The 24,166-nt window shown below is 34.8% G+C and overlaps 1 protein-coding gene across 4 annotated transcripts in view; it reads right to left on the reverse strand.

Moving 5' to 3' along the window:
* Nucleotides 1–24,166, reverse strand: part of golga4 (golgin A4) — a 208,401-nt gene that overhangs the window by 122,149 nt on the left and 62,086 nt on the right. For 3 of the 4 annotated variants that reach the window (XM_028817450.2, XM_051935772.1, XM_051935771.1), the window contains 5 exons: nt 22,077–22,175; nt 20,903–21,053; nt 19,556–19,731; nt 12,402–12,485; nt 9,347–9,494 (listed from right to left, as the gene is read on the reverse strand). In XM_028817450.2, coding sequence (XP_028673283.2) covers nt 9,347–9,494; nt 12,402–12,485; nt 19,556–19,731; nt 20,903–21,053; nt 22,077–22,175 — 658 coding nt within the window. The remainder of the gene's footprint in view (nt 1–9,346; nt 9,495–12,401; nt 12,486–19,555; nt 19,732–20,902; nt 21,054–22,076; nt 22,176–24,166) is intronic. The other variant, XM_051935773.1, reaches the window with a different exon arrangement.

Here is a 24,166-nt window from a genome sequence, read left to right on the forward strand (position 1 = left end):
ATCGAAAAATAAGAAATTAACATATCATTATTTCTTTGGACTATGGCATAAAGCCAGAATACTAGGAGGAAATGTTTCACAAACCAAGTACAGGAAAAGTCCACACAGAAAACATTTTTGATATGAATGGAGAGATTAAGAGTTGTAAGGAGCCATGTTAATGAATGCATCATCCTACCAAAAGGCAAAGATACAGCAATCTAAATTTCATGCCAGTAATTGCATTAGTTCTTTTGTTTAGCTCCACACATGCATATAGGGTGGTTTAATTTTTGAAGGAGGAAATCAAATCGATCTGAAAATACTACCTGAGAAACAAAGCATTTACTTGAACTTAAAAGGAAAAAAAGAGAGAGCCCTTACCCCAGTCCTGTTCATACAAGGCTTGGGAAAGGCACCAAGAGTCACTTATTGGCATGCGTGGATGCATAAAAATAACATGTATAACATTTCAGGGTCTCTCCATGACAATAAAACAGACATGTATCAAAACAGTACAGGTCACTACTTAAAAATGTCTTATCTTTATTAGATTTACAGCAATTTTAATCTACTACATTTTAACAATAACAATTCTTAACACCTAGGCATTACAAATAACAGCAATCAGATGAACAAATACATAATGATGGAATAAACACACAGTGATTGTGTGGCGATAATGGATTCATGTGATCTTGTACAACCTCTAACCACTAATCTGAATTTTACTTAATATGGTACACTGACAACATTTTGCTCACACTATTATGCACCAAATCTAAATAAATATATACTGTAAAGTCAAGCTATTATCTAAAGTTCTTTTTTGCCTGTACCCTATCAATTTTTGTGCAGTAAATGTTGATCATGTTTATGATCACATTGAGTGTATGCCACCAATAAGTTAAAAAAATGATAAAGAAAATGGTAATATATGTAATATGGGGTTTAAGTTGTAAAAAGGATATACAAATAAACAGATTTGCATAAATGGCATGAGGAAAATGATTAGTTTTGCTATTAGATTTTTGCAAAGAGACACTCAGGAAAATGCAGATGGCCTGCTACCCATTTCAGATGACATCTATGTCTTTTAGCACTTAAATAAACAAATCTGCTCTTGATTTGCTTTCTTAAGCCCATGATCACAATAAACTCTCTTGATTTCTCCATTGCCAACAACCATTCCAGGAGTTCCATCACTTAAAAAAAAAAAAAAAAAAAAAACCACACAACACAAGCTGCTTATTAACTTTCAATCTTGTAACGTATTGCATACAAAAGTTATGGAATGGCATTAGAAATATTTATCTGAAAATGACTAAGTGCTTAAAGGAATAATCCACTCAAAAATGACTTTTTTTTTTTTTTACATACAGTATTTACTAACCAAAAGTGTTTTGTAGTGATGATCGAGGAAATTTTTATTCTCATATTTTCATGGAGAGCAAAGACAAAAATTATGATAGATCTGTACTCTATAGTGACCAATGCTGAACCACAGCAAACAATGTCAAAAACATTTTTGAACAATATTGAAAATTAGCTTTTGAACTGAAGAAATGCATCTTCCCCCATTCACTGGTCACAAGTCCTATCTTTAATTCAAATCTCTCTCTCTCACACACACACACACCCTTTGCACAATTTATCACGGTGGCCCCATCTCTTCTGACTGCAGCTCTCATCCCCAAATAGCCCACCAGATTTTTTGCGCCAAAAATGCCACTGCTTGATTCTATAATATATTCTATATACAGTGATACCTTGAGATACGGGTTTAATTCGTTCCATGACCGAGCTCATAAGTCAAAATGCTTGTATCTCAAATTAATTTTCCCCACTGAAATTAATTGAAATAAGATTAATTCATGCCAGCCCCCCCCAAAAAAAAAAAACACCCCAATTTTTTGTTAAATGTTTTCAACATAAGAAAAATGTATTTATAATGAACAAATATTATATTCAAACAAAATAAAACCTAATACATAAAAGAGAATCTAAAGAAATAAACAGACGTTGGCAAAGCCGATTAGCGTATTGTAATGTTTTTTTCTTTCACTTCACTTTTGCTTAACTTCATTTTCTTCTTCACTTGTTTTTTTCTTTTTTGCCACGCTTTCATCACTTTCATTCGCAGGGCATTTCAATAGAAACCTGTCCAAGGAGCTTTGTTTAGTCCTCCCCTTTAGAATGTTTCTGAAATGAGTTAGGCAAGTGTCATTAAATAGCGCGGCTGCATGTTCAGTTTCTTTTTAGTAAAGTCAGGCGTTAGGCAAGTGTCATTAAATAGCGCGGCTGCATGTTCAGTTTCTTTTCAGTAAAGTCAGGCATTAGGCAAGTGTCATTAAATAGGGCGGCTGCACATTCAGTTTCTTTTCAATAAAGTCAGGCAAGTGTCATTAAATAGCGCGGCTGCACATTCAGTTTGTTTTCAATAAAGTCAGGCATTAGGCAAGTGTCATTAAATAGTGCGGCTGCACATTCAGTTTCTTTTCAATAAAGTCAGGCAAGTGTCATTAAATCGCGCGGCTGCACGTTCAGTTTCATTTCAATAAAGTCAGGTGTTAGGCAAGTGTCATTAAATAGCACCACTACAAGTTCAGTTTCTTTTCAGTAAAATCAGGCGTTAGGCAAATGTCATTAAATAGCGCGGCTGCACGTTCAGTTTCTTTTCAGTAAAGTCAGGCGTTAGGCAAGTGTCATTAAATATCGCCACTGTATGATCAGTTGTAATTTTTTCAGGGTGTTTCTTTTCTTTAAAGTTTGAAACTTTTTCCCACATTACAAACACTTCCTTTATCTCACTTTAAGAGATAACCTCCTGCGCGATACCGATCTCTTGCAGAACCTCCGTATGTTGCTGCGTATGTAGTTCCGTCAACTCCTCTGTCGTCAGTTCCTCGGAATGTGCGGGGACAAGCTCTTTGATGGCTCGTATTTCGAATTTTGGCTCGTAACTCAAGACAAAAAACAGACCTAGTGATGGCTCGTATCTCAAAAAACTCGTACATTGGGGCACTCGTATCTCAAGGTATCACTGTACACTTGTGTGCAGAAACATACATGGATCTATATTTTAGAGATGCCATATGAACTAATATAACATCTGAAATTTTATACCACAAATAAAGTGACTGTTATTTAATTCCAATGTGGATTAAGCATTTTGGTAGCTATGTGTACATTTCATTGTGAGGTCTAAGACTTTAGCAAGGGAATCATAATTTTTAATTACATTTTGGTTGTAGTACTACTGTTAAACTAGTAAAAATGTTTTGGTTCTCAACAACAATAAAAGTTAAATAACGTTAATCATCTTCTATTTTCTTTCTCTTACAGTTAGTCAGTTTATATTTTATGAGGGTGACAACCTAAGAAAATTCAGAATGCAAAAATGATATCCTGTAATTTTTATTTGCAGCCAGCTCTTTGTTTTACTTAAATTTCTTATGTAAAATGCACTTCAAACCATAAATAACACAGGAAAAAATACTTTCAAACTGTTGCACATATTACACTGAGACTATGCAAACCTGTTGCAGAATAAAGTTAAGTAAAGTGATTTGTCAAAAAATATTTGGTGGCTGGTATTTAACCTTGATTTCTAAAGAGCATTAAATAGCAACATTAATCCTTATTGTAGATTTCTGGTACACTGAAGTCAAGTCATGGAATTCTCTTATTATATTAACTTGGATAAACCCATAATGCTATAGTTAAGCAGCAAGCCAACTCTGCCACCAAGCTATAATTTATGCACAAAAGTCCTTTTTTCAGACAAAAACTACATTAGAAAGGGTGACCTGTCAATGCAGTTGTTTAATGAACCTACTGATAAAACTTAAAGAAAACAAAACATGGGCCTATGTACTGTATTATGATTCACATGTATGCATGGATTAGGGGTTTAAGTAATGGGAGTACATTGGGAAAAAAGAAAAAAAATCTTTCAGAGAGGCAGCTTGGTTCAAATGTCTTGTGACAAGAAACCACTAATAACAAGCAATATTTCCCTCTTATACTCATTTGCATTGTTTTTTATTTGGTTTGCTCACCTGGCAACAAACAGAACACACAATGACTAATAAAATGGAAAATGCTTGCTCAAAAAACAAACTAGTTACATGTCTTTTTTTTTCTTCACTCACTAAAACCCTTCAAGTTTATACGTCAATCGCCTATTAAAATACAGAAAAGTAAGCTTAAAATACCAGACAAATAAGCGAAAATAACATTTCAATAGGAATTTTCCACATGTGAAGTTGTTAAAGCTCTGGGTTTCTTTTGAAGGATATACAACCAAGTATTTAAAAACATTCAGTTTAATTAAAAACATTGATTAAATGTCTTCAATAATTATTAAAATTGATATAGTACTGGTTATAATCATATTGTTATAATAGAAGCAAACTGAGATCATGAAATTTATATTAATTAGATAAGGAAATAGGATTTCTTCAAGTCATTTTTCACAGTGAACTACAATACAGCCTACCAAGCAAAAGATTTTTCTCTGACACTGCACTCCACAAGTTTTAAAAATATAACGTGAAAAGATAAATATTTTACTGCTGCAAAAAGTGATTATACTTGCATTGACAATGACACAGGTAAAGACGACATCATTTTCAAAGTAAGGCAGTTATACTCACTAATTATGGTATTTGTTTTCAAAAATGAAAACTACAGACAAAATGTAAAAAACGCACAATAAAGAGAGACAAGCAATTTAAAACACATTCAACTAACAATGACAAGGGGAACATCAAAAAACTAGTGAAAAAACAACAACAAAAACGTAGCAATAAAAGAATAAGTATAGTATTTATTAGTTATGGTGATGTGCAAAAGTATTCAATCCCCTTGAAAGTCATCACATTTTTCCACGTGACAAAAGATTTGTACACATTTATTGATGCAGTATTTTAATGTCAATTCTTATGTTGTAACACTACATTGCCAAAGTCAAAATAAACCATTTTCAGTAGATATTTAACTGAAGAAGAGAAACTTAGAAGTGAGTGCATAAGTATTCAAGCCCTATACATTAATAATTTTTCAAGAACCCATTGTTTAAGAGTGATCCCTCCCCATTCTTCTTGGCAGAATTTATAGACATCCTCTAGATTGGGGGAATGGCATCTCTGAAGAGCAGTTTTCAAATAGTACAACAGGTTCTCAAAAGGTTGAAGATCAGGGCTTTGACTTGGCTATTCCAAAACATTCACCTTTCTGTTTCTGAGCCATTCCAGTGTCGCTTTTGCCTTATGCTTAGGGTCACTGTCATGTTGAAAGGTGAATCGTCTTGGTTCATAAGCAGGGTAGAACAAGTTCTACTGCAATATTGTTCCATATTTGTGTCAATCTATTGTCCCTTCAACTATGACAAGATTCCCACTCCCAGCATATGAAAAGCACCCCATAGCTTGATGCTGCCATCACCATATTTCACCGTAGGTATGATTTTTTTAAGGCATGGGAGGCGTTAGTTTTATACCACACATACCACTTAGAAACCTGGCCAAAAAGTTCTATTTTGGTTTCATCTAACCATAAAAACTTCTCTCACATCTTAGCTGGGTCTCTCATGCTTTGTAGCAAGTACCATACATGCTTGAATACTTATGCAAACACTAACTTTTAAGTTTTTCTTCATCAGTTAATTATCAATCGAAAAACATACTGAATGGATACATGTGTACAAGCCCAATTCCAATGAAGTTGGGACGTTGTGTAAAACGTAAATAAAAACAGAATACAATGATTTGCAAATCCTTTTCAACCTATATTCAACTGAATACACTACAAAGACAAGATATCGAATGTTCAAACTGATAAACTTTATTGTTGTTTTGCAAATCTTCACTCATTATGAAGTTGATGCCTGCAACACGTTCCAAAAAAGCTGGCACAGGGGCATGTTTACCACTGTGTTATATCACCATTCCTTTTAACAACACTCAATTTAAGCGTTTGGGAACTGAGGACAATAACTGTTGAAGCTGTGTAGGTGGAATTCTTTCCCATTCTTGCTTGATGTACAACTTCAGTTGCTCAACAGTCCGTGGTCTCCGTTGTCGTATTTTGCGCTTCATAATGCGCCACACATTTTCAATGGGAGACAGGTCTGGACTGCAGGCAGGCCAGTCTAGTACCCGCACTCTTTTACTACAAAACCACACTGTTGTAACACATGCAGAATGTGGCTTTGCATTGTCCTGCTGAAATAAGCAGGGACGTCCCTGAAAAAGACGTCGCTTGGATGGCAGCATATGTTGCTCCAAAACCTGTATGTACCTTTCAGCATTAATGGTGCTTTCACAGATGTGCATGTTACCCATGCCATGGGACTAACACACCCCCATACCATCACAGATGCTGGGTGTTGTTGATATATGGCTTTCGCTTTGCATGGTAGAGTTTTAACTTGCACTTGTAGATGTAGCGACGAACTGTTAACTGACAATGGTTTTCTGACGCATTCCTGAGCCCACGTGGTAATATCCTTTACAGAATGATGTCGGTTTTTAATGCAGTGCCGCCTGAGGGATCGAAGGTCATGGGCATCCAGTGTTGGTATTCGGCCTTGCCGCTTACGTGCAGAGATTTCTCCAGGTTGTCTGAATCTTTTGATGATATTATGGACAGTAGATGATGAAATCCCTAGATTCCTTGCAATTGTACGTTGAGAAAGGTTGTTCTTAAACTGCTGGACTATTTGCCCACGCAGTTTTGTTCACAAAGTGGTGAACCTCGCCCCATCCTTGCTTATGAATAACTGAGACTTTTGGGGATGCTCCTTTTATATCCAATCATGAAAAACACCTGTTTCCAATTAACCTGTTCACCTGTGGAATGTTCAAAACAGGTGTTTTTTGAACATGCCTCAACTTTCCCAGTCTTTTGCTGCCCCTGTACCAGCTTTTTTAGAACGTTTTGCAGGCATCAAATTCAAAATGAGTAAAGATTTGCAAAACAACAATAAAGTTTATCAGTTTGAACATTCGATATCTTGTCTTCGTAGTGTATTCAATTAAATATAGTTTGAAAAGGATTTGCAAATCATTGTATTCTGTTTTTATTTACGTTTTACACAACGTCCCAACTTCATTGGAATTGGGGTTGTACAAATCTTTTGTCATGCAACAGAAAATGGCACACTTCCCTGCCTACAGAGAAAATGTAAAACGATGTGCTCATATTTATAATACAGACTGTGTAATTATACTACACTGCCAACTAGAACATCGCATAAAGGGATCATTTTCCTGCAAATCATCTAATGTAGTCTACCTCATTCTCTGTATGAAATGTCCGGACACTGCACTCTTTCTTGTGTGGGAGAAAATGGATAAACACTCCGCCAAAGAATGGATTTAAACAGGTACCACATCAAGCATGGCAACACAGATGTTCCTGTAGCAGCCCACTTCAACAGCCATGGACACTGTGAGAGGGACTTTAATGTCACAGTGCTTATGGTCAACTTCAGAACACAGCAAGACAGAAAAGAATGGGAAGTGAAACTTGTGCTAAAATTTAACAAATTACAACATGGTTTGAATAGAGACAAGAGATTTACAGCCAGATATGAGGATTGTTTGCATCTCTCAGACTGACACAGCCAATCTTTCTACAGATGAGTTGTATTAAAAAACTCATCAGAAACTTCAAAAAGACTTTGTTAGACAGTTATCTTATCAAAAGATCTTGACTATACATTGTTCTCCTCTCTTGCTAAATGAATCTTAGCCTGAAGAGGTCTATTAATTTTTTACATTTAAGATGTCTCACTTAAAGGTTTTCCAAAGTTGCTATTTGTCTTATTGTGTATATCTGTAGTACTAGGGTGTTGTACCGTGTTAGCCATTATGAATGTAGAGAAAAGCCAAGCAAAATGACACCTTTTATTGGCTAACTAAAAAGATTACAATATGCAAGCTTTCGAGGCAACTCAGGCTGTAATCTTTTTATTTAGCCAATAAAAGGTGTCATTTTGCTTGGCTTTTCTCTTATTGTGTATATAAACACAGGGAACTTCAGTCTCTGTATTACATCTTGCCTGAAGAAGGGGTCTGAGTTGCCTCAAAAGCTTGCATATTGTAATCTTTTTAGTTAGCCAATAAAAGGTGTCATTTTGCTTGACTTCTCACTACATTCACAATGGCTAACAAGGTACAACATCCTAGTACTATAAAATTTTCAAAAATTCTTAAAATCCTGTTTTCACTTTGTCCTTCTGGGGTTTTGAGTGTTGTTTGATGAAGGTAAAAACTAAATGATTTTAGCTTAAAGTTGCAATATTAAAAAATATGAAAAAGTGGACGGGTCTGAACACTTTCTGAAGGCACTGTATATATTTTAGTTATTATATACAGTAAGCTCATAAAAAATTAACGTGAAAGTATAAAAAAATGTAAGGGGAACTGAAGGCTTACATACTACATTTCACTACTAAAATAAAAACACTACCCTCCATTTATGGTCTAAACAAACTACACTTTAATTCATTGAAACAATACTCTGTTTTTGTAAAGCATGAACTTTTGTAAACGCGTAAATGGATTTTGTACTCCTTTGTAGATGTTTAAAATTATACTGCTGGAGAGAGACAATACATAACACATCATCTAGTACTGGCTTTGCATAGATACAATAGCATATAATTCCTAGTTCAGGACTCTACACCAGGTGATAAATATGAAAGAATATTACAAGTTCTTTTCTACTTCAGTGCTTAGATGGCTGTTGAATGAGCTTAAGGAGGCTAAATGAAAAAATAGCTGTGTGTGTAAGTGGTTTGTATTTTTTATAGTTATGTCAAACTTTCTGAGAAAAGGTTTTTTATTTTTGAAGCTGGTCTCTAATGCTATGTCAATACCATTGGGCAAGTAGTGTCAATGCATAGTGAGAATCTGGATTTTCCTTAGTGTCTCTTTGTATAATTCTAATGGTAGAACCAGTTGCTAGTGCCTGTAAGAACCATGCATTCACACACTAATGCAATACTCCGTGCAAGAAGAGGGAAAAAAAATGTAGTAATACAATGTCTACTGTTTATTTACAGGTGAATAAAAACAACAAAACAAAAAAGTTTACCTCAGGTGCTTACAGTTCACAATGCATTTATGCAAATAATTATAGCTATTCAAGAGGAAGAGAAGAAATCATAATCTATTGATAAACAGCTCTGTTGTAAGCCAAGTACAAAGCATGCAACCAGAGTCATGGATAAAGAGAAATACATTTTATACATCTGCTAAGTATTCATTACATTGCAGTGCTGAAACACTGCAGAAGTACATAATATAGAAGGCAACAAGTAGGTTTACATATATGACACAAGTCTAAAGTGACTTACCAGATTTCTCTACCTTCTCTTTCTGTTCTTTCAGTTCTTGAAGTTCTGCTGTACTCTGCTGTAGTCGAGAACGAAGCTGTACAATCTCCTCTTCCTTGATCTCAAGAGTTTCATGCATCTGCCTTTTAGTTTCTGCAATTACCATGCCCTGTCCAAGGCAGCAAAAATATGGTTATCAGTACACCCCTTCTGAAATAAAAGACAATACCTATGAATTAAAATGTTAAATTTTAGCTGATTTTTTCTGGTAGAAGAAATTTTCCATACATGTTACAGTGAAGATATTAGAGGACTAGCCAAGGATGCAAGAACTAACCCTAAACCAGGAATCAATTTCAATTAGCCATTATGAAACTGAGACAAGAGATTTACAGCCAGATATGAGGATTGTTTGCATCTCTCAGACTGACACAGCCAATCTTTCTACAGACCCTTTCTACAGATGAGTTGTATTAAAAAACTCATCAGAAACTTCAAAAAGACTTTGTTAGACAGTTATCTTATCAAAAGATCTTGACTATACATTGTTCTCCTCTCTTGCTAAATGAATCTTAGCCTGAAGAGGTCTATTAATTTTTTACATTTAAGATGTCTCACTTAAAGGTTTTCCAAAGTTGCTATTTGTCTTATTGTGTATATCTGTAGTACTAGGGTGTTGTACCGTGTTAGCCATTATGAATGTAGAGAAAAGCCAAGCAAAATGACACCTTTTATTGGCTAACTAAAAAGATTACAATATGCAAGCTTTCGAGGCAACTCAGGCTGTAATCTTTTTATTTAGCCAATAAAAGGTGTCATTTTGCTTGGCTTTTCTCTTATTGTGTATATAAACACAGGGAACTTCAGTCTCTGTATTACATCTTGCCTGAAGAAGGGGTCTGAGTTGCCTCAAAAGCTTGCATATTGTAATCTTTTTAGTTAGCCAATAAAAGGTGTCATTTTGCTTGACTTCTCACTACATTCACAATGGCTAACAAGGTACAACATCCTAGTACTATAAAATTTTCAAAAATTCTTAAAATCCTGTTTTCACTTTGTCCTTCTGGGGTTTTGAGTGTTGTTTGATGAAGGTAAAAAATGATTTTAGCTTAAAGTTGCAATATTAAAAATATTAAAAAATCATATTACTGGATGTGTCTCTTACAACGCACTTATTTAGTACTTGAAAATAGACAGTTAATGTATTATGAAGGATGCCATATCAGCTTTGGAAAAAAAATGTTAAATTGGAAATGGTTCATCGAATACCACCTGCACATTGTGTCTTTAAAAGGTACTATGCACTTCACTTCCCAACATTCCTCTTTTTGCCTTAAAAATATTAATGGAGGAGAACTGGGCTGAAATTTAAAAAACACTTATTTGAATTATTTAAATATACTGCTGATGGATAGCATTAAGTAATCAATTTCCAAAAACCTGTACAAAATTAATGTCTACCATGGATGTTACACTGGTGAGGTAAAATTCAAAGTAGTTTATCGATTTCTACATGTAAATAAAAAAGGTGACTAGAAGATCAGGCAATATTTACTGCTCCTAGTCACATTGCTGCAACACACTTGCGCAATGGTGGTATTCATCAATAAATATGTGTGTAATTTTGAAAATGCCTCCAAACTAGGTAGAAATGGGTGAAAGCAACTGAAAAGTTAAGGCAATTACAAATCTACATTTTGTTTTGAGCTGAGTCCACCTTGCTGATTATTCTGGGAGGTGAGCCGTCTCTCCACATAGAAGTGGTGAAAACGTAGTTTCTCTGTTGTATTCTGAAAGCAGGCTAATGTGTACAAATATTTCCAATAATGATCTTATTAACTTTTTTTAAGCAGGAAACTGATGAATGAACTATTTTATATTATGGAGAAATCAGGGCTGGATAGCTACAGTATATACATGCTTAAGACTGTTTCTTTAATACCTAGGGAAGTTTTCTTATGGTTTATTCCTCCCACCCCACCCCCACATTGGGAAAAATGGAAAACAGTTTTTTGATATTCGATTTTTTATTTTCTAACCCAGTTTCATGAAAGGATTCAAACCAGAGAATGAAAAATGACTATAGAAGATGTCTGAAACAAATAAATGTCTCTTGCAAAAAGAAATACAGTTAAGTAAAATTAAAAATTCCATTAACTATTTTTAAAGAATTATTTGTTTCATTAATACCTAGGGAAGAGTTTTCTTATGGTCTATTCCTCCCCCCGTCCCCCAACCCCCCACTGGGAATAATGGAAAACAGTTTTTTGATATTCGATTTTTTATTTTCTAACCCAGTTTCATGAATGGATTCAAACCAGATAATGAAAAATGACTATAGAAGATGTCTGAAACAAATAAATGTCTCTTGCAAAAAGAAATACAGTTAAGTAAAATTAAAAATTCCATTAACTATTTTTAAAGAATTATTTTTTTAAATGATTTTTAAGTGAAGAAATGGCACAGCTGCTGAAAATGCACTAGGCACAGTGAAATAATAGTTTCCTATCTATCGGCATCACTACCTAATGGCACCATAATGACACTGTTATATATACTGTATAAAAAAATAAAAAAAAAACTGGATGCACAATTAGTATTGTAATTACAGAAAAAAATAATGGTCACATAAAGACATAACTGGAATAGTGAATTGAGTCAGTAACTCTAAACAAAAAGTAGATAAACTATGAAAAGCCAGTTTTTATTTGAAAACTATTTTTAAATAACTACAGATAGACACACAATTAATTTTATTCAATTTTTGCTTTTTATTTATTTTCGTACTTGGCTATAACACTTTCCATAACACATTTCAGAATCCATCCTTCACCCACAGTAAAGAATGACATCCGACAGTGAAAAACAATTATGTACAGTATGTTTGCTAATTACAGTTTTGTTAAAAATTATATGCTATCATCACAGATCGCAATATGAATCCAAGCCCATATTTCTTATGACTACTGAATCCAACATGATTATATAATAATTCTTTACAATCATTGCACAACACATTTTCCTGACTGATGCAAATGTGCATTACTCTCATTTGGCCTGGACTTTGCAGGCTTACCTTGTCTTGCTCTAGCTGCTCAACCAAGTTTTTGGCATCCCGAAGCTGAGTAATTAGTTTAGTCTTTTCACTGGTGTGAAGTTCCTAAGGGAATAAAGTAAATATGTAGCTTTCTTGCTTAATTAACGATCTCACTATAAACAAGGATAAAAAGAAAAAGAAACAAAGTGGAGCACTGTACCATGCTTAGTTGTTCTCAATGTATGACATTTGGAGTTATGTATTTGTTACAGTGACACCAGGAATGCACATAAATGTAATAAATAAATGTTTGAGTTAGATCATTTTAAGTATATCAAGTTTTATATAATATTTATTGCCTTATATGATCAGAAAAATTAAATTATTCTATACTGGAACTTATTGGTTTGCTTAACAATAAAAAATACAGAATTGTGTATGTTCACGTAATCAGTGTTTTGGAGTTATTTGTCACTTACAAATGTGTTAAGATAAAAAACTAAAAAAATATTCATTTATGATACATGAGTTTAAATGCACTGTTACATTAAGGCCCCAGCATGTATCCCAAATGCTGCACCACATATACTTCTCTTTCTTTTTATAATTATGTTTCTTCAAATATGTGTATAATCGATAAGGCATTACTCTTTTTCCTTCTAAAATATTCTCCCATCCCCACAATTGTGCAACTGAGATGGGCCCTCTACTAACATCCCTTACTACTCTAAGAGGCCACTATACCCACTTGTAAAGAAGAAAAACGAAGTAAAAAAAAGTTTCAAATAACTATGAGAGCTCTTCTGCATTAACAATCTGAGAAGGATACAGTTAGGTCCATATATATTTGGACAGAGACAACTTTTTTCTAATTTTGGCTCTGTACATTATCACAATGAATTTTAAATGATGCAACTCAGATGCAGTTGAAGTGCAGACTTTCAGCTTTAATTCAGTGGGGTGAACAAAACGATTGCATAAAAATGTGAGGCGACTAAAGCATTTTTTTAACAGAATCCCTTAATTTCAGGGGCTCAAAAGTAATTGGACAAATTAAATAACTGGAAATAAAATGTTCATTTCTAATACTTGGTTGAAAACCCTTTGCTGGCAATGACAGCCTGAAGTCTTGAACTCATGGACATCACCAGATGCTGGGTTTCCTCCTTTTTAATGCTCTGCCAGGCCTTTACTGCAGCGGCTTTCAGTTGCTGTTTGTTTGTGGGCCTTTCTATCTGAAGTTTAGTCTTCAACAAGTGAAATGCATGTTCAATTGGGTTAAGATCAGGTGACTGACTTGGCCATTCAAGAATTTTCCACTTCTTTGCTTTAATAAACTCCTGGGTTGCTTTGGCTGTATGTTTTGGGTCATTGTCCATCTGTATCATGAAACGCCACCCAATTAACTTGACTGCATTTAGCTGGATGTGAGCAGACAGTATGTCTCTGAACACCTCAGAATTCATTCGGCTGCTTCTGTCCTGTGTCACATCATCAATAAACACTAGTGTCCCAGTGCCACTGGTAGCCATGCACGCCCAAGCCATCACACTGCCTCCACCGTGTTTTAAAAATGATGTGGTATGCTTTGGATAATGAGCTGTTCCACGCCTTCTCCATACTTTTTTCTTGCCATTATTCTGGTAGAGGTTGATCTTGCTTTCATCTGTCCAAAGAAAGTTTTTCCAGAACTGTGCTGGCTTTTTTAGATGTTCTTTAGCAAAGTCCAATCTAGCCTTTCTATTCTTGAGGCTTATGAGTGGCTTGCACCTTGCAGTGCACCCTCTGTATTTACTTTCATGCAGTCTTCTCTTTATGGTAGACTTGGATATCGATACGCCTACCCCCTGGAGAGTGTTGTTCACTTGGTTGGCTGTTGTGAAGGGATCTCTCTTCACCATGGAAATGATTCTGCGATCATCCACCACTGTTGTCTTCCGTGGACGTCCAGGTCTTTTTGCGTTGCTGAGTTCACCAGTGTTTGCTTTCTTTCTCAGGAGGTACCAAACTGTAGATTTTGCCACTCGTAATATTGTAGCAATTTCTCAGATGGGTTTTTTCTGTTTTCGCAGCTTAAGGATGGCTTCTTTCACCTGCATGGAGAGCTCCTTTGACTGCATGTTGTCTGTTCACAGCAAAATCTTCCACATGCAAGCACCACACCTCAAATCAACTCCAGGCCTTTTATCTGCTTAATTGATAATGACATAATGACGGACTTGCCCACACCTGCCCATGAAATAGCCTTTGAGTCAATTGTCCAATTACTTTTGAGCCCCTGAAATGAAGGGATTGTGTTAAAAAATGCTTTAGTTGCCTCACATTTTTATGCAATCGTTTTGTTCACCCCACTGAATTAAAGCTGAAAGTCTGCACTTCAACTGCATCTGAGTTGTATCATTTAAAATTCATTGTGGTAATGTACAGAGCCAAAATTAGAAAAAAGTTGTCTCTGTCCAATTATGTATGGACCTAACTGTATATAAAAAAAATAGTAACAGCACTGTTCATGGCATTTACTATGCAGTTTGTATAGTGTGCAATTTAAGCAATTTGCCTGTTTACTTACTAATTTATTTAACTTCTTACACCATGAGTGCATTTTCAGCAATTTCTGCCAGACGGGAGAACATCAAAATAAAGCCTTATTATTCAAAAAAATAAAATAAGGACATCAATGTTTCGCTAAAATCCGACAGATAACTTCTCAAATGGGATACAATTTATGTTTATGTCAAATTTACACATTACTCTACTTAGAAAATCAGATTCTCACAGTGATTTTTTTCAAATTTTTGTTTTCTGATACAATATACCTCATGTACAAGCAATACCAGGCCTGAAAGTGTTCCCAGACATGTCAACTGCACCTGTCTAAAATTTCATGTTTGTAACACAAAGAAATAAACAGCTACTGTATTTGGCACCATGGGCACCCCCTCTCACCTCTAGAACCTTTCCAGGCAGAGATGCCCAAAATATTAATAAAATTTTATATTGAAAATTTATATAAAGTATTAATAATTTCTCATATACATACACACATACATTTATACAATGTACACAAACACACAACACAAAAAGAAATCACATTTTTGTTTATTTTGCTCACCTTTGGCTCTGTTCTTTTTTCAAACATGGGCATGTTATGTATCATTGGAAACATCTCAGCTGCAGCTAAGCAATGGTATGAAGCTTGCGGTGGCGTGACCCACTGAGTCAAAGCTATTCACCCCAGCTATTCACCCAGAAACGCCAGATGGTTGGTATTAGTCTGTCATGCCCAGTTGTTCTTTTAAGAAAATAACTCATGAACGGTCCACCGCAGAAATACAAGGTTTGACTTGTTTTATTCAGGAGAATCTGCTATAAACCTTGATGTGTAACTTGTATATATATATTGTATATATTTGTTGTTTTGTGAAGTTCTATATGAGAACACAAGAAAATTCAGATGTGCAGAGTGAGACAGGAGCTACCTTATGCAAGACTAGGATGTTCCTTTTTTTTCAAACATGTCTCTGTGATGCGTCATTGGAAACATCACAGTCACTGCTATCCAATGGTCTGAAGTTTGAGATGGTATGGCCCACTGAGCAAGACCCATAAACACTAGATGGTTGATACAAAGCATGGCCACCCCGCTGCAGGTTTACACAGGATTTCTAAGGATTGGTAAATGACAGTTTAGCATAGTTAGGCTTTTTTGATCAGGAGAATCTGCTCTAAGTACTGATATGTCACTTGTATATTTGGCTGCTGTTTTGTGAAGTTATATGCGAAAGCATGTGAAAATTCAGACAAGCACTATGACGGTTTCTCCTGTTTTTGGCCCGTGACAGAAATCAACTCATCAAGACCTTTCAATTAATGTAATCCTTGTACAGATTAATTACAATTACTTTTTCAATTAATTTTTATGACTGTTTATGACACACCCCACATATGATTTCATACCAGATTAAAAGTCAACTATAAAACTGTACATACTATAACAATGTGATCATTAGGAGTGTGTGGTAGACACCCATCACTTGAAAATGAGGTATTGTTTGCACTGGCATGGGGTGTAGCTCACCTGTATGATGCGGCAAAAGATTTTTTTAAAACATTTTTGAACCCTTGTCAGCCTGGTATCAGGCCACATAGGGCTTAGCAGTGAACACCAAGTAAGTTAAAGGAACCATTTATGGACTAATTTATTTTTTGCTTCAGTTCATGTATATTATTAATTGGTAAATATTATTTGGTCTATGTTGATTAAATGTGGGTGGTCTGTATGATTATACCATATGATCATCCAGGGCTGGGCCCAGACTTCTGCTCTTTAAACAGAAAAAGTAGGTTTAAAACAATGAATAAATATATATAAATAACAACTGTACTGTACTTTATTTTAAAGCATGGCTTTATGGTTCTTGGATAGTTATATAAGTTTGAACAATTGATCCATTTCTTTGAAATGCTAAAAAAAAATAAACTAAACTAAATGTGGTTATTAAAATAAAGAAGAGTCAGTGAGTGAATAACTACTCTCTATTCCATGTATTTAGTGAAAAGCCAAGCAAAATGACACCTTTTATTAGCTAACTAAAAAGATTACAATATGCAAGCTTTCGAGGCAACTCCGGCCCCTTCTTATCTGGCGAAGGGGCCTGAGTTGCCGCGAAAGCTTGCATATTGTAATCTTTTCAGTTAGCCAATAAAAGTTGTCATTTTGCTTGGCTTTTCTCTACATTCATAATGGTTAAAACGGTACAACACCCTAGAATTGCTTACATCACACTTAATAAAAACATCCCAGTAGTTAACAAGGCTTATACTATGTTCACGCAGCAATCCTGGGTAAGAAGTTCCAGGATTATCGAGCTAAAACTTGTCTCTTTTTTTCATGAAACCCTACGAACTTGTTACCGAACTTTACTGCTCCAGTCTATTACTGATATATTTTAGTTTTTTTTTTTTTTACGAATGTGAATAACAAAAACAATTTTAGACCACCTCTTCTACTATATATTAAAATGTTAAGGATTCTGTGTGTGTGCGTGCATCAGGCACCTCAGACTAATCTGATTGGTTAGTTTGGCTTTGGTGACGTGATTGAAAGAGCAAGTACAAGTATGAGACACACAAGGAGGAGTAAAAGGCATAACAGACACACGAAGGGTCGCCTTCAAAAATGTTAAGTATAAAAGGTGATAGGAGGCAAGCATGGCGCGTCGAAATGACAGAGTCTAAAAAGCAGGTTTTATGGGAATATGCACGAGAGAGGAAGCACCAGTCAAGACAAATTCAGACACACACAGATAACAAGGAAAGGCACTGAAGGTACACATAGTGCAAGAGATAAATATTTTTTGATTTATTTGACTAGTAAATAAATAGTTATAAACAGTGCTGCCAAAGTGTGAACCAATAAGGATCTTATAACTTATAATTTTGCATTATTTGAATTTTATAAACATTCACAAGTTGCAATTCTGCCAAATGTACAGTACATACTAAATTAAGCTAAATAACTGCAGTATTACTATGATGCATGGTGAGAGCTTCTGAAAATCTGATATAACACAACCGAAATATATTGGAACTTTCTCCATTACAAGGAAAGAGGTTGGGGCTCTGGAACTCACTGCTTATGAAATATACTTTAGCGGTGGACAATGCAAATGCTTTTTAATGTATACAAAGTAATAAACTTGTGTCTACAACATTTAGCATTCTGTAGAAATAGTTATTGCTCCTACTGTATTACTGGCCCACTTAGAAATTAAAAACAAGAAGGCCTGTGAAAATTCAAAATCAACACAAAAATGGTTCAATTTCCACAAAATCAAAGTCTTGTTATAGCCATTTCAACCCCCTGACCTAATCCCTATTGAAAAACTGCAAGATGAGCAGAAGCGGAGTCTACAAGCTTGGACCTTGAAATTTGGAGGATCTAAAGTGGTTCTGTAAATAGGAATGATCTCAGATTCTTTGCCATGTGTTTTCCAAACTCATTAAGCATAACAGGAGAAGACACAGAGGTGGGGGGATACACATTATATATACCAACAGCAAAACGTCTGCAAAGTCAGAACTTTTCTCTCTTTTAAATTTTATTGTTTTATAGTCATTCAGTTGTGTGTTCAGACCAAAGTGTGTATGTATATTTATTTACTTATGTACCTATTTATGTATTACTTTAGTGAGAAGTCAAGCAAAATGACACCTTTTATTGGCTAACTAAAAAGATTACATTATGCAAGCTTTCGAGGCAACTCAGGCCCCTTCTTCAGGAAAGATGTATTTATTTATTTATTTAAAGGGCTTCTATACAAAAGCCAAATTTCCCCCTGGGGACAAATCTATCTATTATTAAGTATTAAATTAAGGGGTGCCAATAATTGTGGCCCACATGTGTATTTGAGAAAAAATATTTGTTTTGTGATGAGAATATTCTTTTCCTTTAAATTATTTTACTTTATTCCAAATACTACCGAAAATCTTTTAAATTAAGAAGATAAAATGATAAAGACACTTTTTCATTGCCTATTTTGTGGCAATATTACTGGAGGATATTATCACAAATCACAAATAGTGATCCTAATGAAAATACAGGGGTTGTGGGAACACCGGAGCAGACGTTAAGACCCAACGCCAATTGCCTTTTATGGCACTTAAGAGGTGCAGTGACCTTATTCTAATGCCAGGTCAGAGGAAAACATCTGTTAAAGGGAAACATCAAATTGTATTACTATTTTGGGTTAAAGCTTTGTTTTGTTGTTTTGTTTTATTTTATTAATTTCTAATTTGTAGCAAAGGCAATGCAGTGGCAGAGTATCATTCAAAAACTTGAATTCAAGGTATCTGTAAACGGGATGAACTTTTTATTTCATGTAACACTGCCACACTCCTTACCATGTGAACCCTCTAAGCTATTCAATTTATAGATTTTTGAAATAATGTTTTGAGATTAAGTCAATTTATCCATTATGCAAATCCAGCTGTTATATCAATTTTTTTTTTTTTTAAGCCAACAAGGGATACTTCTTCCACCATAGGCCGTCAGCAATGTGTTTGTCATGGCCAGAGAAGATACACAGAAGATAATTTTATTTGTCCCAAAGAGAAATTTACTTTTGACAGAACCTCAAGAAATATTGTAACTATCAACAGAATACCACGCCCACCAAAAAACGCAGACATACTTTCATTTTCTCCAGCTCTTGAAGACGCTCCTGCAGTTGCTCTTGCAGAGCATCTTTTTCACTGCTCAACTGCAATGAGCGCTCTTTCTGAGTGCGAACCATCTCCTTACACCTTTGCAGCAAGTTTTCCTGTCGCTTAACTCTTTTCTGAAGGGCTTCCACATTCAAAGGGTTATCTGCTGAGCAAAAGATTAAAATCAATATAATGCTACCCCTCAAATAAAACCCCACTGTCAATTTATGAATTACAAATTTAACAAAAACCAAAACATTTTCACAGTTACAACTGGAATTCTCCAAATATACTGTTTTATGTGATCAAGCGTTTATTGAAGTTTTAGTAGCACCAACAATACTCAGCAGATTTCTCATAAAATAAAAATGTCATAAGATACAATGATAGCAACTAAAAGATACAAATCATACACCCAGTGGCCATTCCAGCCTACTTATCCCATCGGAAGTTACACCAGACCACACCATTCTCTGATATACAGTAGGAACCAAATGACTAATTGATCACTACTGCTGAACATACTTTAAACTGGTAAAGTCTGCAGGTGGTAGGTGAAATGGCAGATAATTTAGAATCCACAAAATTATTACAGATGGGTCTGGGGAGAATTAAGACATTGACAAATCTGTGACAGATGACATTTAACTTAAATAAATATAAATTATTATAAATAGCAAAAAATGGTACAGTTGAATACACAATGCTAGGTTTGAAACGTTAAAGTACACCTTATTAAAAAGACCTAGGAGTCACACTGGACTCTTCATTTTCTATACTCGAACCGTGTACAGAAGTGATTAAGGCAGCTATTAGGAGGCCAGGTTATGCAGTTTTAGGTTTTTACTTCACAACACCAAACACATAAAGGCTATGTTAACTGACAAATCCAAATAGGCCCCTGTGTGAGTGTGGGATGTCTAAGAATAGTTCCATATCCACAGCAGTTTCTTTCTTTGCCTCCCTTAAGGAGTTCCTTCTTAGACAGATAACACCAAAAACAATTAAATAGCAACAATAAATAAATAAACAAAGCAAACCAGGTCTTTTTAAAGTAAAAAGGGCATAGAGACAATTTTTATCAGAATCACATTTAAAAAAAAAAAAAAAAACACACAATAGAACCATATCAACAGAAGAATTAGAATTATGCACCCAAAGAACCGAAAGGCTAGTCAGAGAATTGTGGCTTCAATTAATTTTGGCTTAACATTAATTTAATAACTGTGCAACTGAAAGATTCAAAAACATTTATAAGATTTAGCTTTTTTGGCATTGATATGTATAGTTAAATATTTCCCATATCTATGTTTAAAGACTATATGTATTCAAACCTTCAGGCTGGCTGCTGTTCTCTGCAATTACGTCTATAGTGGGGCTCAGAGGAGTAGATGCTACGTTGTGACCCTCTGTGTTCTTTACATCTTCTACAGGCACATCAATGGTATTATGAGTACCATGTAATCTCTGCTTTAGCAAGGCTACCTGTACACAAATGGACAGTGATTTACTCAAGTGACAAAACACATAAAACAGTGCAAAAACCTTAATTTTTCTTCAACAAAAAAACAATCTCTACAAAGACATTATAGCCTTATATTTTTTGTGAACATGGAAAAGAATTTCAGCTCCTTTAATCTTTAAGTATATTTACTTAAAAGAATGAAAGAATAACTACAGTACAATAGCAAAGACAACTAGACTAGACTATTTGCAGGAAAGCAAACGGATGATAAAAACAATAGAACATTTAACATTAAAATTACCTGCACAAAGATGGTGTCCTAGGCGGGTGCTGGAAGTGTGCAGTATTCAACCAGACCACCAGTTGGTAGACTACCTAGCAAGTGACAGGTACCAACATGTACCCAAGTATAGGTCACTAGCTGCAGAAAGCTAAGGCCAGGTAAAAACTAATTCTGACCATCACAAAGCACACTCACACACATACTCAAAACTCAGTCAACACTGTGTTAGTCTAGGGTCCATAGTCATCAGCAAGTCTTTTGAATCGTGGGAGCAAATTAGGGACGTATGCAAAAAATGATGGTGTGGAGATGATGCAAAATTCAGATGAAATGAAAAAAAAATGAGCAGTTTCATACATAAAAATGAAATCAATGAAAAACAGTTGTAAATGTTTTAATCCAATGGATCACATCATACCAAAGTGTGCATGAATATCATATACTAAATTATTATGTAAGATTTGTACCATTATCTATAGAATTTAATGTTTTTGATATTGAGCGGTCTCAAAAGTAAGCATGAAATCTTGCAAAAATGAATTTGTAAAACAAACAGAAGTTATTAAAATGATTCCCATTATCATTTCTGCAAGAGCTTAATTAGCACTGCATATCACTTGTAAGAAACAAATACAGCTGATTAAGAAAATAAATGCAAAAGGTAATGTCACATCTAAGCCTTACTATTCATGCACTAAATGTAGATTGAAATTAACTTTAAAGGCTGTTAGCCTTGTCCACTAAAACTACATTGTCATACCTGTGTCTGGAGCACAGTGATGAACTGATCTTTCTCTTCCAAAGCTGCATCAAACTCCTCTTGTAAATGCTTCTTAGCCTGCTGGTCCATCTGAAGTTCCTAAAATGCAAAGAAAGAATTTAAAAATCAGTTATCCAAGCAAGGTGAACATAATATGTTAACAGCAACAGACCGTATTAAACAAAATTGTTTTAGCTACAATCCATGAACAGAACACTTAGTAACAAGGGGAAGGAAAGGGAAAATCTATATGTGGTTTTAGCTGGTTTAATCATTTCCCTTGATCAATTAACTTGAGATGATTCATTCCACATTCTTTAATTTCCCCCAAGTAGTACAGAAGAAAATTAATTAATTCTACTCCAACATACACAAGCAGAACCATGAAGCCACAATTAAATGATGTTTGAATTTTAAGATTGGCTCAATGTGATACAAAACAAGTGATTTAATTAAACCTTCTTATAATGTTGCCCTATATTGGCTAACACACAGACAATGCATGTACCTGGGCATTACTACATATTGGTAGGCATATGCTATAAAACAACAACCGTGCTAAATACTTCCTAACAGAATGTAATGGGGTCTTCTTTCCATAGATAAACAAGCTGGACATGGGAGAGGCACCTGAACAAAACTTCCCTTCGACAAAGAAAACTATTCCCTTAAAACAAAAGCTGTGAATATTACACTCTATGTTTCTGGATTGCTAATTGCCAGTTCTTACTTTGTAACTAACTGTCGGTCATAAAAAAAGCAAAATTTCAGATTGTAATTACAGTAGATCCCCATTTAGTGTTTCATAATGAAGACTAACTTAAAAAAAAGTGTCAAATGCATGAAATGTGTTAAATCAAGGAAATGGTCACTGATTTGGCATGAATTCATTAACATAGGTCTGGATTTGCTGCATTTAAGGTTATATATAAATGATAGTATATATAATTAATATATATATATATATATATAATTAATATATATATATATATATATATATATATATATATATATATATATATATATATATATATATATATATATATATATATATATATATACTGTATATACAGTATATTTGTGTGAATGTTTTAATGCAGTTAATTTGTATGAGTACTAGTTTTGACCTACTTTTCATATGTCTGGATTGCTGTACTTTAAGTACTTTAATCTGGGAAATTATTATTGCCCTCTTTGAAGTTTTAGAATATCATTACTTAGAATGAATGCCCCTGCAGTGTTGTGGACAGCAGCAGCAGCATTGTTAATTAAGTTTTGAATCTCGATTCCAGCATGGTATATATAACCACATGCCTGCTTTCTTGAATGTAAAATAAGGCTATGTAACCACTGTTCAACATAATCTGCCCAATATTGAGCTGTTATGTGGGCCTTTTAAGGCATGCTATCAACATGCACTACACTCTTAACATAAAAAGAAAACTGTGCAGATCATCTGGCTTGGACATTAAATGTCTGTGTTTTTGTGAAGCCATGCTTCCATTATTTCAACTTTCATTTGGACTAACAGTCATAATGATGTACCAAATTTCCCAATTATGTATGGAATAGATCTTATTTCTCCCTATCATGGCATTCCACACTGTTTAGGATGTTGTTTATTTAATGTTATTTGATGTTGTTTTGTTAATCTTGAGATGACTTTTTATCTTTCTGTGACCACTGCCATTGTGTGCGTCCTTCTTCATGGGTGCATCCACCTAGTTGCTTGTTTGATAGAGTGTCTGTCATGACATGGTTCATCCTCATTGGTTCAAAATCATCATTATCCAAAACCAATAATCTTTCTCTTATTATTGATAACTCTGTTGTTTCCCCATCACCTCAAGTCAAGAGTCTGGGTGTCATCCACGATAGTACTCTATCTTTCCAATCTCATATTAATAACATCACCCGGTCTACTTACTTCCACTTACGTAATATTAATCGCATTCGCCCCTCCCTCACACCTCATACCACTGCCATTCTTGTTCATAGTCTTGTTATTTCTCGGCTGGACTACTGCAATTCACTCCTCTTTGGTCTCCCTAATAAATCTCTTCATAAGCTTCAGTTAGTCCAAAATTCTG

Source organism: Erpetoichthys calabaricus, chromosome 13, assembly GCF_900747795.2.
Source record: "Erpetoichthys calabaricus chromosome 13, fErpCal1.3, whole genome shotgun sequence".
NCBI lineage: Eukaryota > Metazoa > Chordata > Cladistia > Polypteriformes > Polypteridae > Erpetoichthys > Erpetoichthys calabaricus.